General features: G+C 38.5%; 1 protein-coding gene across 1 annotated transcript; it reads left to right on the top strand.

Moving 5' to 3' along the window:
• Nucleotides 1-1785: 1785 nt before the first annotated feature.
• On the top strand, nt 1786-13801 carry LOC103701951 (protein CROWDED NUCLEI 1-like). The gene is made up of 8 exons (XM_008784184.4): nt 1786-2534; nt 6459-6668; nt 7369-7622; nt 7800-8070; nt 8170-8253; nt 8861-11016; nt 11775-12027; nt 13269-13801. Exons 1-8 carry the CDS (start codon nt 2205-2207, stop codon nt 13503-13505), a joined length of 3795 nt encoding a protein of 1264 aa, XP_008782406.3. The 5' UTR covers nt 1786-2204; the 3' UTR covers nt 13506-13801.
• Nucleotides 13802-14715: the final 914 nt, after the last annotated feature.

The following is a 14715-nucleotide window of genomic DNA, read 5'->3' as shown; positions in this document are numbered from 1 at the left end:
ATTATAAAAACATTAATTCAAAAAATATAATTATTTTTTTAATAATTTTTTTTAAAAACTAATATACAAAGAGCTTGTAAATGCCAAATATGAAAACTCCTACCATTGCTACATGATGATAATTATGGGAAAATAATGGCCAAATGCCAACAATTATACAAATCACAAAAAAAATATCTTGAAAAAAAAAAAATCAATGGAGGGAGTAGGCGCACATAGGACAAGAAGATGCTTGCCTTGGAGTTGTTAGCTTCCACTCTGTGCCCTTCTCCATCACTACCGCAGCCCCCCACGGAGACCGCTCCACGCACGCAATCAGAGCGCGCAAACAGTACAACATTACTCAAATACCCTCGACCGCCTTCGAGTTTTACCGTTTCACCAAGATTAACGGTTCCATGTGAACCGCTGCACGGACTCCAGAAAACGGATCCAATGGACGAGATGGCTCGTTACACACGGTTTGGTAATAAGAATCGATATATTAGGACATTTTTGTCATTTGCGGACATACCAAACACTACATGTCCACATCGCGCTATGTCATTGTCGTCACATGAAATGACGAAAACACCATTCCTATATTTTTTTACAATTCCCAGCAGGCACACTGAGTGATGGGAGTGACACACCCCAAGTAAGATGATTAAATCATTCCTTTTGTAACTTGTACGTCATTGTTGATGTTTGGGGAATACGCATTATTTTATAATCACAATGCATGCAGGTTTTCATGGAACAAACATCAGCATGTGCCTGAAGACATGAATAATACCTGCAAAAAATTAAAAAAGAGTTAGATGTTCTCAAGATAGAATCCAACATCGCATCGTTTGATTTATGCATGCTGGTTTTGTGCATCCTTACCCGAGCTACTTTTATTTGGGTGAATTGCTAAGAGGCATCGGTATATTTAGTAAGCTTAGCATTGTTCTTGTAGTGCTATTTTTTGCGTGTGTATAACAATGAATTATAGCTTTTTTTTATGTTTTTAAAATTTAAACTATGAAAGATGCTACTTATTTTAACTAAACCAATTAATGATAGGATAAAAAATGTCAATATTGCACAAAGGATTCGATACCTTATTTCTTTAGCAAGATTTACCTAAATAAATAACTGAATATATCTTAATATTATACTTGTTTTTGCATATATATATATATATATATATATATATAGACAAATGTTTAATCATTATATGAGTTATCTTTATCTTTTTTTGTACTTCGACTATATTTAAGAAATTAATTAGTTTTAAAATATTTTTTAATATTCGTGCTGCTTTCTGATGCGGTAGTAACATGACATTATGTTTATACTAAATACATATATTTTATATTTGATAATTTATCTTACTGTGTAATGCTTGCTAAGAAAATAATGAGTTGTTGGGTCTTCGTAATTACATCACAATGAGCTCAAACTTTTGATTTTTTTTTTATATGCAAACCAGCCTAGATGGATTAACCAAATCTTATATAAAAAATATATATATTGGAGCATTTTAGAAAGAATATGTAGATGGATTATCCCTTTTGGAGCAAATCCTTTTTTTATAATTTTTTATTTGCTTCAACTCATAATTACGCCATATACATTGTACCGACCTTAATCCCAAAGAAGATGCGCTTACCGGTCCCAGTCCATGTTAACTTATCCTGCACCGCTGGAACAGCACAAGGCGAGAATTCAAAATCGTCCCAAGGGGTAGTTTCGTCCATAGAAAAGAACGGAAGTGCTCGGGCCATTAAAATAGAAGGGATCGCGGAAAAAGGCAGAGGCGGAAAAGGCTGCGGTCTCGCAAAAGCAAGAGAACTTCTCGGGCTCTCATCATTCGCCCGTTTCTCTCTCTCTTTCTCTTCTCTCTCCCCGCTCTCGAAACTAGGGTTTCCTCTTGTCCCCCGCTCTAGATCCCGTTCTCCCCTCTCTCTAGGGTTCCAATCCTCCCCGATTTAGGTTTTCCTGCCTACGGAAGCCCCGATTAGGGTTTTAAAGAACCTTTTTTTGCTCCAATTCCCGATCTTGGCGGGTCCTGAGAGAAGAAATTGCTTCCCTTTACCCGTTCGGAAGGGTAGGATTTGCTCTCTGTGGTTCTTGGCTTCGGTTTCGGGGTAGCTAGGGTTTCTGGCTCTGAATTCGGGGCCGGAGTCCCGCTCTAGGGTTTTGGATTCAGGTTTATTGATGAAGGATTGGGGGTACTAATGTTCACGCCGCAGAAGAAAGGGTGGGCTGCCGGGTGGTCGCTCTCGACGAGGGTCGGGGATGGGCCGGACGGCGGGTCGGCGCCGGTGAACGCCAGGAGTGCTGGTGGGGTATCTTTTGGGAAGGGGAAGGGGAAGAGCGTGGCGGCGGAGGCGCTCCCGCCGCCGCCGCAGGCTTCGCTGGGAGAGAATGGCAGTGATGTGGCTGGAGGTGCTGGAGATGTGGAGGTCTGGCGGAGGTTCCGGGAGGCGGGGTTGCTGGACGAGTCCGTGCTACAGAGGAAGGAAAAAGAGGCTCTTGTTCAGAGGATATCGGAGATCGAGACAGAGGTTAGTGATATCAGAAATACATTTTGTTGGTTGTTGAGGTTTTCTTGGTTTTTATTCTCCAATTTAATTCCCTAGGTGAACGTATTGTACTTTTATCTTAACAAGTTGCAACACGCCAGAGGACAATTGTATTAGTTCTCTTAGGAGTCTTTTCTAATAATTGAATGATTGATTACATATGTAAAATCATTGTCGAGGGTGAATTGTGTGCAAAGTCAGAGGCACCTGGAAACCTTAAACTTTTGACACCTTAGTTTAAAGTACAACCTAAAGATTGGCTTTACAGTATTAAGGAATTATTGAAATACTGTGACATGCTAAAGGTTCTTGTTCTATTCAAATGTTGGATATTTCTCTTGCAGTACATTAATAATCTTGGGAGTTAGGGAGATGAGATTGTAGTAATTGTCCTAAACTTTGTATGAAGGATACCTTCAAAGTACTTGCAACTGATGTAGATACCAGTGTAGATTAGGTACTTATCATCATCACCATTGTAACTCAATATCTTTGTTGATCATGAGTGTAATTTAGCTTGCTCTGGAAATATCATAATGCTATTTCTATTTCTTCACTAACATGGTCTGTCCCAATCACAGTGAGGATAAAGTTTTGCTCTCTGGAGTTTTTCTTGTTTTCTTTGGACTGTGATGTCCTTGACGAAATGATCCGAGAAAAAGCAAGAGAAAAAAATAGTTCAACAAACTTAATATAGTTTAAACCTTGTCCAAGCTTAACTGGGGCCTTTCTTGACCTTCAGCGTGTTGCTTGTATGGGATGCCTTAAGTATGCTACATGCTTGGTCTGCTTTGTTGGACTTGCAGGTCATTGCTGTTTCTGGTGTGCGGTATATGTCTATTATTCAACCTATACACGAGAAAGCTATCTTATGTACCAGAAAAAAGATATGATGTTAGAAAAATGTTAGGATCGAGGGGGGAAATCCATCTAATTATACTAATATCTTCAGTTTTATCACCGCCAGCTTTACATTGGTAACTTTGTCATAACTTTTCTCATTCACATATAACACTAGAAAAGGTGAAAGACTTTTTTTGGTCCCAGCGTCTAAACATTGCGTACTATCAATTGATTTCTGTGGGAAGGTGTATGTTTGCCCTAGGTATACAAAGATCGTAGTTGCATCCCCGCTTAGCCAGCCAATCCTTCATCTTATTTGCTGATCTATACTCATATTGAAATGAGCATTCTTGATCTCTAAGCTTTTGTTTTTGCTCCATGATTGGTTTTGATACATCAAAGATTTTGGAAGTTATCATCTATTATCAAAGATTTCTGCTTATCAGGTTTATATGTTTAAGATCTAAATTATCTGTCAGCTTCATTTCTTCCAACAAAGTCATCACCTTAACAAAGTTGTTGCCTCATTCTTGAGGACATCATCTGCTTCTTTCATGCCATTTCATGCCTATAGATACAACTCCTCTTATTTTTCTGAATGCCTTCCCTGGTCCAGCTTTCCTCTCGCTAGCAAGTAGGCATTATTGGTGCTTAGCTTAAGGTAATCATGTTCAGGGGCTTTTGGCTTAAGCTTGTGCTTTTGATTCTTTATATTATGTATAATTTAGGTCCTAATTTCATGAACTAAGTTCCTTTTCATCTGGTGAGCAGAGAGGCATTATGGTTCATATGGTTGTGAGCCAGAAGGCATACTTTCTCAAGAATTCTTTTTTGTTGGTCAGTTCAGTTATCCGATTACTAATCAGTCAAGCTTCCCCGCATTGCATTTGAAGAATATTTGTTGACTAGAAACGATATAGCATAACATTACTTACTATTTTGAGATTAGTCCATTAAAAAATAATTTGGGAATGCAGACCGTATTTCCTAGAGCTGTCAATTTTTCCACAGGTGCTCACACCTGCTGTTTATATATGCTACACGTGTGACATGTATTGTCTGCAAGAACAAACATTCGTAAGGATATTGTGTATTTGACACTTAGAAATATGTGTGCACTACGTGCTCGTATCCAAGTCATGTAACATAGTACTAGACAAGTTTTAATTAGAAAATTACCGAGGTTGCGGAAAAGCTTAGGTGGGGCTAGGAGGCGGACATGGCCTAGGCAAGCGCCTAGGTGCCTAGTTGGCTGCTTAGAGAGGAAAGGCCTCAAGGCTTCAATTAACGTGTGCTGCATATATACCACATATACATCCTTTTTTTGTAGTCAAAAAAGTTCAAATAGGTGGCTGCAGCATCTGGAAGAAGCTGCTGTGCAGACTGCTGGCTGCAGGGCCATAACCATCAGGCCAACACCTGGCCAAGAAGAAGAATAAGAGTAGGAGGAGAAAAGGCTCAGGCTGGAAGCCAGCAGCAAGGAGGAAGAGGAAGCTGGCCATCCCCATCAGAGTGCTTTAAGCAAGAGAAGAAAAAAGAAGAGAAAAGAAAAAAAAACAAAGGAAAATCACTTTGTTCGGTAACAGTAGCAGAAGAAGAAGAAAAAGAAAGAAAACTGGCTCTGGAACTTAGAGGAGGAGGAGGAGGAGGAGGAGGACGAGGAAGCAGCAGCAGCAGCCAACCATGCCCAGGCAGCAGCTCCAGTGCATCAAGCAAGGAAAAAAGGGGAAAAAACAGAGAATATGTTACATATTCACCAGGGCACAGAAGTCACAAGAAGAAGTGGATAGGAACTGGAAATTCTGCTGCCACTATATACGGAACTCCACTCCATATTGAAGATCTTGCACACTCCAAAGTTCACTTGATATTCTTTCTATTTGGTTAGTGATATGTGATCGGTGTTTGTATGCAGAGCCAAGACAGAGACTAACGAATCTCACAATCCCCTTTGCTGATCTGAATTCTAAAACTAATTGTAGTTCCAGGCTAGTTAATCAAAAAATAACTCTTACTTGCTAATGAAAAAATACAAAGATATGAGGAATTTTTTTAATCCTACTCCTGTCGAACCAAATGCGTAACCTGTAGTGAATTTCAAATTCTGAACCAAAGCTGAACCAAGTGAAGAAGCAAATTTGTAGGGCAAAGCAATCCCTAAAATTTAGGGCCTTTGAGGAGAGTAATGGAAATTTTGCTTTATTCTTCCTGATCATTGAATTTTATGCTGTCTATGTTAGGAGGTGTGGTGTGTGATCATTTGGAATTTCTTGTTTCATAGATATCGCAGAGCGAGATACAAATGTATTATAAATCAAGAAAATGCAAAAAAAAAGTATGACATAATTTAGATACTTTCATAATGTATAATAAATCTAGACTGATTAAAATTTCCCCCTTTCATGGGCACCTTTTTCATGGATGCTGCAAATTATTGTATTCCTTCTATCACTAGAATATGCGACGATCAACATTATATTGATTGTTATTGCTTATCTTCTTCCTTTTAATGGCAATCATTTCCATCTGCCACTTGTACATCTTTAACATCATACATGTTGTCTATTTATTCTGCCTACCACATTTTTTTTTAATTATCTGATTTCTTCTTTTTCCAAGATTGTTGCAATATACTTGTTTAGAAGTGTTTCGATTGTCATGTCTATGTGCTTGAAACTAGGTAGTGTGATGATTTGTTTGTTTTATATTGTACTTTTTGTATATTTGTGCTTTGCTGATGTTATACTGATTTTTTGATGCTAACATATTTTCTGTCTCATTTAAGCATCCTGTGCCATTGACTTCAGGATCAGTGCTTATGATGTCTACGTCCAGGAAAATTTTGGTTCATTGAGGAGTTGTTTCACTGTTCCTGAACTTATGCCATTACTCCATCCTTTCACATGCTTCTTAACTTTTTATTCATTTCAGACAACTTTTTAATCAGTGTCTTTGTTCTAATAATCAGTAGTTGGGCTATGATTTTCATTGACATTTTTAATTCCTTCCATTTTGTTTCTGTTTGGCGTAACAGTTTTGTTAACCTTATTTTTTTATGAACAGCTTCATGAATATCAATATAATATGGGACTTCTGCTGATTGAGAAAAAGGAATGGACTTCTAAATATGAAGAATTCAGGCAAGGCCTTGCAGAAGCAGAGGAGATCCTAAAGCGGGAACAGGCTGCACATGCAATTGCTATATCAGAATATGAAAAGCAGAAGGAAAACCTGCAGAAGGCCTTGGGAGTTGAGAAGCAGTGTGTTGCAGATGTATGTGAGCAGTTATTATTATTTTTTCACTAGTAGTCTATATTGGTATAAATAATTCTAAAGTGAATTATTCAGCCATTTAGCTCAAAGTGAATCCTAGCTGTGTCCTTGCGTTATTGTGTTTTGGGATATTGTAGTATTCTATTTTCAATTTTATAGTCATAATTGTTATCTTCATATAGAGTTCTCTTTCTATGCTTGACAACATAAAATGTCTTGAAATCAGTATGCTAATCTGTGTTTATCTGTAGAAAGAAGTGAATGTGACAATGAAGCTGGCCTTTCTTTTTCTTAGTTATTATGCAATTTTTGGATTTGACTTTGCATGGCGCAGTTTTAATGCTTTCTAAAGTTTATTGAGTTGATACATGCATGCATATGTGTGTGTGTGTGCATATATAAAAATAAGTACATACATATATCTGTGTGCACACACACGTATATACACATACAAATATACATGTATGTGTAGATACTATAACATCTTTTGAGGAGCATTTAATGGTATAAATTTTGATGCTGGATTTCTTTGATCATTTTTAATTTCCTTCTGTTTGGTGTTGATGCCAGATGTATTATCTTCTGTTGTTGTTGTTTTTGTTGTTGCCATATTAAATTTTTCCATCAAATAATTATAATTTTTAGTGTTCTTTTTTTCATGCTTTATCTAATTCTTCATGGAATGGTGATGTATATGCAGCTTGAGAAGGCTTTACGTGAGATGCGTGGTGAAATTGCAGAAGTTAAATATACTTCGGATAAGAAGTTGGCTGAAGCTCATGCTCTGGAAGCCAGTCTTGAAGAAAAATATTTGGAGATTGAAGGAAAGCTGCATTCTGCAGATGCCAAGCTTGCAGAGGCGAGTCGAAAGAGTTCAGAGGTAGATAGAAAATTAGATGATGCGGAGGCTCGTGAGCGTAAACTTCAGAAAGAATATCTGTCTTTAAATACCGAGTATGCCTTCTTCTTCTTCTTCTTCTCTCTCTCTCTCTCTCTCTCTCTCTCTGTTATTTGCATGTTCTGTTCCTGATCTTTCTATATATGATATATTTTGGCGGCTATATCTTTTGGTTACATATTAATTACTTCTTTTTCTTGGTGGTGATTCTAATTGTGTTTTATGATATTCAGAAGAAAAACATATAAGAAGGATCTTGATGAACAAAGACAACATTTGAGAGAGTGGGAAAAGAATCTGCAGGAGAGTCAAAAGAGGCTTCTTGAGGGGCAGCGTTCAATCAATGATAGAGAGGAAAGGGCAAATGAAACTGATCGAGTTCTTAAAAAGAAAGAAGAAGAGCTTGAAGAGGCACGGAAAATGATTGAGGTTACTAAGAATTCACTGAAGGAGAAAGAAGATGACATTAGAAATAGACAAAATGCTTTAGCTTTTAAAGAGAAGGTTGGTTTCTTTCAAACTGGTTATATTTCGATTTCTTTTGCATTAATAATGCATCTTCATGTGGTTCTTTTGTATTTACTTTTGCATTTTTGATTTCAGGAAGCAAGCATTAACATTGAGAATCTGGAGAAGAAGGAAAAAGAGTTACTTGCTATAGAAGAAAAGCTGAATGCCAGAGAAAAAGTAAGTGTCTATCTTCAAACGCCTAGACTTTCTAATAGTTGAACTTTCTGACGACCTGACAGACTGTTGAGTTCTGTATGTTAGTTCTCATAGTATTGAATATTGGGATATGAATTTTTTAATATTTTTTCTTAAGGAAGATATGAATGCAGGTATACAAGAAAACATGGGAGAAAACAAGAATGCAAATGGGGATTTGTGTGACAGGGTTCATATGAATCTGAAGTCAGATGGTTCAAAATAAGTTTGATAACACTTGGTGAAAAATTTGGCTGTATGGTTGCACTAACTTTATTATTGTTAGTGCAATTTGTATCAAACCTTTAATTCTTTTTACTGGTCTTTAAATCTTGGAATGCAGAGTATGAAAGCTAAAAGGTCAAAAAGAAAAGAGAGATCTGCTCAATTTTGGACCTCCTGGCCACCATTTCCTCTGAATTTCATACTTCCCTTTGTTATGCATTTTGAGGAATATTCAGTCATTTGAATTTGTTTGATTTTGGGCCTTAAGTTTTTTGATCCTATGCTGTGCCATGATTGTATGTAATTGTGATCTTCCTATTTATTGTACTTGATAAATCTGACTGTCTCTTTTGTCCTATTGAAGGTGGAGATACAAAAGCTCCTTGATGATCACAATGAGACTTTAAATTCCAAGAAAAAGGAGTTTGAGTTGGACCTGGAGCAGAGGAGAAAGTCTTTTGACGAAGAGCTGAAATGGAAACTGGATGCAGTTGACAAGAAGAAAACTGAAATCGACTGTAAAGAGGAACAAGTTACTAAAAGAGAACAGGAGGTGGAGAAAAAAATGCAGAGCTTGAAGCAGAAGGAGAAAGACTTAGACACAAAATCAAAGGCTTTGAAGAAGTGGGAGGAATCTATTAAAATTGGTGAGAAGAAGTTGGAGGAAGAAAAGCAGCAGCTAGGCAGAGAGATGCAGGATCTGGTTGGGTCTAGAAATGAACTAGAGAATTTGAAGGCTACAGTAGAAGAGGCAAAGCAGCAGATGATCAAGGAGGAGGAAAATCTTAAACTTACCAAAGAAGAGAGGGAACAGCATCTCCTGTTGCAATCAAAACTGAAGCAAGAGATTGAGGATTGCAGAATAATAAAAGAGTCACTTCTTAAGGAACAAGAGGATTTGAGAGGACTGAGGGAGAATTTTGAGAGAGAGTGGGATGTATTGGATGAGAAGAAAGTTGAGTTGGAAGCAGAGGTAAAGAAAGTCAATTATGAAAGGGAAAAGTTTGAGAAATGGCGACTCAATGAGGAGGAAAGGTTGAATAATGAGGTACTGGCAGCAAAAGCTGATATTCAGAGGGAGTTGGAAGAACTTAGACTGAAGAAAGAAACTTTTGAGAGCACAATGGAGCTTGAAAAGTCAAATGCTTCTGAGGAGCTCGAGAGAGGTCATGCTGATATTGCTCGGGAGCTTGAGCTTCGTAAGCATGAGCTTGAGATGGATATGCAGAAAAAGCAGGAGGATATGGAGAAGCAGCTGCAGGAGAAGGAGAATCAGTTTAATAGGTGGAGAGATAGAGAACTAAACCAAATTAATTCTGTAAAAAATCTAAATGAGTCTAAAATTCAGAAGTTGAAGATGGAACAAGATCAACTAGAGAGGGAAAAAGAAGAGCTCTCTAAACACTCAAAAAAACTGGAATCTGACCAAATTGAGATTCAAAATGACATTGAAACTCTACGGATGCTTAGCAGGAATCTGAAGGATCAAAGAGAACATTTTATCAAGGAAAAAGAACGCTTCCTTGCTTTTGCTGAGCAGTATAAGGTTTGCAAAAACTGTGGGGTTACAATGAGTGATTTAGAGCTTCTCCAAATGGGGACTGATGATGCAGGAGATATTCAGTTGCCGTCTTTGGCTTTGGAAGAGCATCTGAAAGGTAAGAATGCTGAAATATCTCCTCCAGGTACAGGCCTTCGTTCTGTCATTTCGGGTGGTCGTATGTCCTGGCTGCAAAAGTGTTCGAGACTGTTTAACTTCTCCCCAGGAAAGCAAGCAGAGAAAATGTCTGAATGCCAGGCAGAGAAGTCTCTCTCATTTGGTGCAAGACTTGATGGAGAAGCTTCAGAAGGCGAAGCGAATTATGAACCTGGACCATCCTATGGAGTTGGTAATGATTTTATTGATGCCCAGGGGGTGCAATCGGATAGTGGAGTCAGGGGAAATGAAGAATCTGAAAGATTAGTTGAAGTTGGTGATGGTCCAGAGCCATCTTTTGGAATAGCAGATAATTCCACTGATATCCAGGTGGAAGGTGAGCAGATCACAGCCCCTGTCGATGAACGGAATGAAAGGGAGGAATCTTCTATGCCTACTGAAAATGATTTGCAGCCCGAACCATCTAAACAGAGACGGCGCCTTCCTGGCAGGAAAGGTAGGCCTAAAGCTATCAGAAGAACGCGCTCTGTTAAAGCTGTTGTTGAAGATGCCAAAGCTATACTTGGGGAAACCTCTGAAGAGAAGAATGATGGACCACCAAATGGTGTAACAAAGGATTCTCTAAATATCCAAGAGGAAAGCCAAGGCGATTCTGTTCATGCTGATACGGGGGCAACAAGTTCCAGACAGAAGAGACGTCTTGCTCACGCATCTGGGATGACAACTGGGGAACCGGATGCAGAGGATAGTGAAACACGTTCAGAGAGCATTTCACTTGGCGGACGTCGAAAAAGGCGTCATATCTCAGCTCCTGGAACACAGGCTCCTGGAGAGAAGCGCTACAATTTCCGGCGCTCTACAATGTAAGCTACATCTTTATACATTTTTTATGCTGTTACAAGTTGTACATGATCATTTGCTAAGAATACTTTCATGATTTGATGGCATTTCTTATCTGGGAACTAACTTTAAGTGCGAGCTATTATTTTGAAGTTTTAAAAATCTTGGTCAGATTCATAGGGGGGCATTAACAAGCTGAGCTGAATCAAGCATTGCTGGTTCGGTTGGCCTCAAATCTCAGAAGGCTTAGCTTGGTTCTTCCTTTAGTTTGAGCTCAGCTCAGCTTGGTAAACTGAAGCAATAATAATTATAGATGTGTATAAATGAAGACTTATTATATATTAATCTCACTTGTTAAATATCTATATAAAACATTACCTCTATAGAGCTGAGTGTACCTATCATCTCAGGGTCAGTTTTCTCGTTGATTTTCTGCCAAGGTTTGGCTCATGAAAGCAATGTTATGTGTATAGATTTATCTGACTTGTTACATATGTTTGTGTAGTTGATATTGCCAGAACCAGGCTGACCCTATGATAGCTAGGCTTAGGCTCATTTTGACATCTGAGCCTGATTCATTGCTCGATCTCTTTTCTCAGCCAAGTTTGCTCTTGAATCCCCCTCAACTAATTTCCTATTGGTGCATCCCGTCCTTGAATCTGAAGTTTGTGCTTGTGCATTCCACGTTATAGTTCTGCTTTTTATTTATGAGCATTTTATTTTGCTGAATTACATAACAAGCGACTTATACAAGGAAATTTGTATCTAACTGTTGTGCCAGTGCGGGCAATGTTGCAGCAGCCCAAACAATGCCTGATCAGACTAAACAACATAAGACAAGAAGCCTTCAACAGTCAACTGAAAATGAGGTTTTGAAGGGTGGCAGTGATGGAGAAGGAACTTCTAAACGTGCGCCTGCTGTTGAACCTTCATCTGGTATTGTTGGTGAGAACAAGAAAACATCATGTATGTTGCAGAGAACAACAGGGGGATGTGTAGAGGAAGTTCAAGAGAACTCTCAGAAGCTTGCCCAGGTGAGGTTCTTTATTTTTTTCTTGCTCGAACTTCTGTGTTGCATTAGCATGGTTACCACTTCGGCATTGATAGGAATGCTTTGCATCTTATCACTTGCTATTTATTCATTGGCTTCGTCACTAATTCTTCAAACAGATGGGAGCTTTGAATAATTGCATTATTCCATGATGGCATTCCCCCAGTGAAGTCTTTTTGACAGTTAGAATGGTTGAATGGCTGTTACTTGCCTCACTGTGGTTTCAAATTTTTTAGTATTAAAATAATGACCGCTAAAATGCCATTATAATGGAAAATTATTGGACAATGATGAAAGAATGAGGTCATTATTTTCCAAATTACTTTCACCTAATAAACAATTATGTTTTTTCAGGTGCTACAAACTCTTTTGGAGGGAAGGGAAAATTGGTTAAGAAACTTTGATTTTTGTAAATTGTTCTTTTGTTTAGAGCAACAATACAAATGGAATAAGATATGTTATAGCTGACTGTTATACGGCTAAATAACCTATTGCCATTGTTTTTTTCTCCGTTATTATATGTATAATGTGACAGTGGGGGCTCGAAACTGTTATAACTATTTATGACATATAAAAGCCGTTGCTTTAAACCTTGAGTAGATGAGGAATTGTCAATGTAAAATTGTTATCTTTTTTTCTTTCTGAGGAGTACAAGCATTTAGCTGTGGACTTTCAGGTGTACTGGTTGAAATATCTACTATATATAGCTATAACGATGAAGGCTCTGCAGCATAGTCAACACATCTTGCAGGAGCCTGTGCTCCCCCCTCCCCCTTCCTCTTTTTTCACAGGACTTTTTTTTTTATTTCTCCTTGTCTCTTGTCTCCAACTTTCTGCCCCTTTTTCTCTTGCTTGCCTTGAAAAAAGACACGTGGGTAGCACTTGCTAAATACTCATCAATTGTTATGACATAGGTGTCCCATAAGTGATTTAATTCTGCATGTCCGCGGCATTCCTGAACATTTTGGAAGGAAGAACTCTCTGTTTGATCTTTGTTAGGTGTGCATGCGCACTCAGAAATATTGTATTATTCTCACTGTAACAGTTCCATGGGTCATGTCTGGTGCAAAGATTTTGAGAAGTGCCTATGATTTTCTAATTTATTTCCTGACTTCTGAGACATTGGACTGGCTATATTACTATTTTATTTTTTTTAACTTTGTTTCAAGTTAATGTGTGTAAGATGCCTTTTGACCTCAGTTATTATTCCTGTCTTATTGACAGATGGAGGAAACCCATGCTAATGAGGAGAGTGACGACGACATTATTGTGAAGTCAATGGAGTGCAGCGAGCAAAGTGGGGAAGATGGAGTTGTGGTAGATGGGGCAGCAAGAGCGAGTGAACCAGCTACTCCTGATGGTGAATGTGGGAGTGAAGAAGATTATGATGAGGATGAAGAGGACTCAGGGAAGCACAATGCATCGATAGGGAAGAAGCTGTGGACTTTCTTCACAACATGACAATGTCCCGAGTATAGGGGGGCACAGTTTTCTTTTCGACTCAGATTCTTAAGCTCTGGAAGGCTTGCTATTAAGTTGCCAACCTTGTATTTCGTTGTGCGAATTGTTATTTTGATGTTTGAGGGATTGGTGTTAGTCATTGAGTTTGATGTATTGTTAGTGCTCACTTCTGTATTGTTAGTACTCACTGCTCTTTCTTTTATGTTTCTTGTAGTAAAATTATCTGATGCTCCATAGCAACTGACACTAGTGTATCAATGACAGTGCAGCAAATTCATGACTCCAGGTTCTGGATACTCTGTTGTGGCCACAGATCCTTTTTAAGGTGTCTCGGCCATTGTGATTGTTGTCTTTGCTCTTTGTTTGGATTCCTCGTAGCCAGAGAGTGTTCAATTTGCTGCAGAGTGTTCAATTTGCCCATGGTTCCCATCCCTCGGATTCCTGTCTCGTGTTTTTCTCTGCGCCGTTGGATTTGCTAATTATATTGTTTGTGGCCGGTTGTCATTTTGTGGCCAATTGGATTAAGTTCCCCTTAAATTGCATGGTTCCATCATGATGTTAACCCGATTGATTAGGACTGCTGTTCCAACTGCTGAAGATGAGACTGGTAGCACTCGTTTTCTTTTCGGGATCAATCAAATCAATGGCTCGGTGCCGCGCATTATCTGGTGGGATGTCTTCGAAGAGCGTGGAATGTCGCTGGCCTAGAGATTTGATATCGATGTCCTATCTGAACTTTGCGTGAGAAAGTATGTAACATATGCGATATGATGTATTGTTAGCAATATTTACATTAGGAACTGTAAATGCGGTACCATATACGATACAGGGTATCTTGGGTCCTCCAACGCAAGTGTTTTGGAGGCCTAACCAGCAATTTGATGGTTGTTGAGATCTCGTTATGTTCTTATTTTGTAATTAGCAACTTTAGATTGGCATTACTACTTTACCTGAGACAGCACAATAGAAGGAAAAAGCAGGAGGAGGACAGCCGTATCTGGGCTTCAGGGTTTAAAGTGATAAATTGTGCTCATTTGAGCACTGCATACAAGCTTTTAATGAAGTCTAATGAATCGTTATGATTTTATTTAATTGTTTCTTTTTTTGACGGAAGGCTTTTAATGGTCCTCATTTTTTTATTTTTGGTTAAAGGGGGAGCTGAAGGGTGGAAACAAATGAAACACAAGTGTCCCAAGAACCTCCTCTTCTT

Source organism: Phoenix dactylifera, chromosome 6 (assembly GCF_009389715.1).
Source record: "Phoenix dactylifera cultivar Barhee BC4 chromosome 6, palm_55x_up_171113_PBpolish2nd_filt_p, whole genome shotgun sequence".
NCBI classification, from domain to species: Eukaryota; Viridiplantae; Streptophyta; class Magnoliopsida; order Arecales; family Arecaceae; genus Phoenix; species Phoenix dactylifera.
This window is presented reverse-complemented; position numbering and strand designations above follow the sequence as displayed.

What these genes read in the sequence shown, in the direction of transcription:
- LOC103701951 (XM_008784184.4), top strand. Translation starts at nt 2,205, where the DNA reads ATGTTCACGCCGCAGAAGAAAGGGTGGGCTGCCGGGTGGTCGCTCTCG. An exon ending in TATCTGTCTTTAAATACCGA is followed by an intron (nt 7,623 to 7,799) that starts GTATGCCTTCTT and finishes TATGATATTCAG; the next exon opens with AAGAAAAACATATAAGAAGG. An exon ending in AATTTCCGGCGCTCTACAAT is followed by an intron (nt 11,017 to 11,774) that starts GTAAGCTACATC and finishes CTGTTGTGCCAG; the next exon opens with TGCGGGCAATGTTGCAGCAG.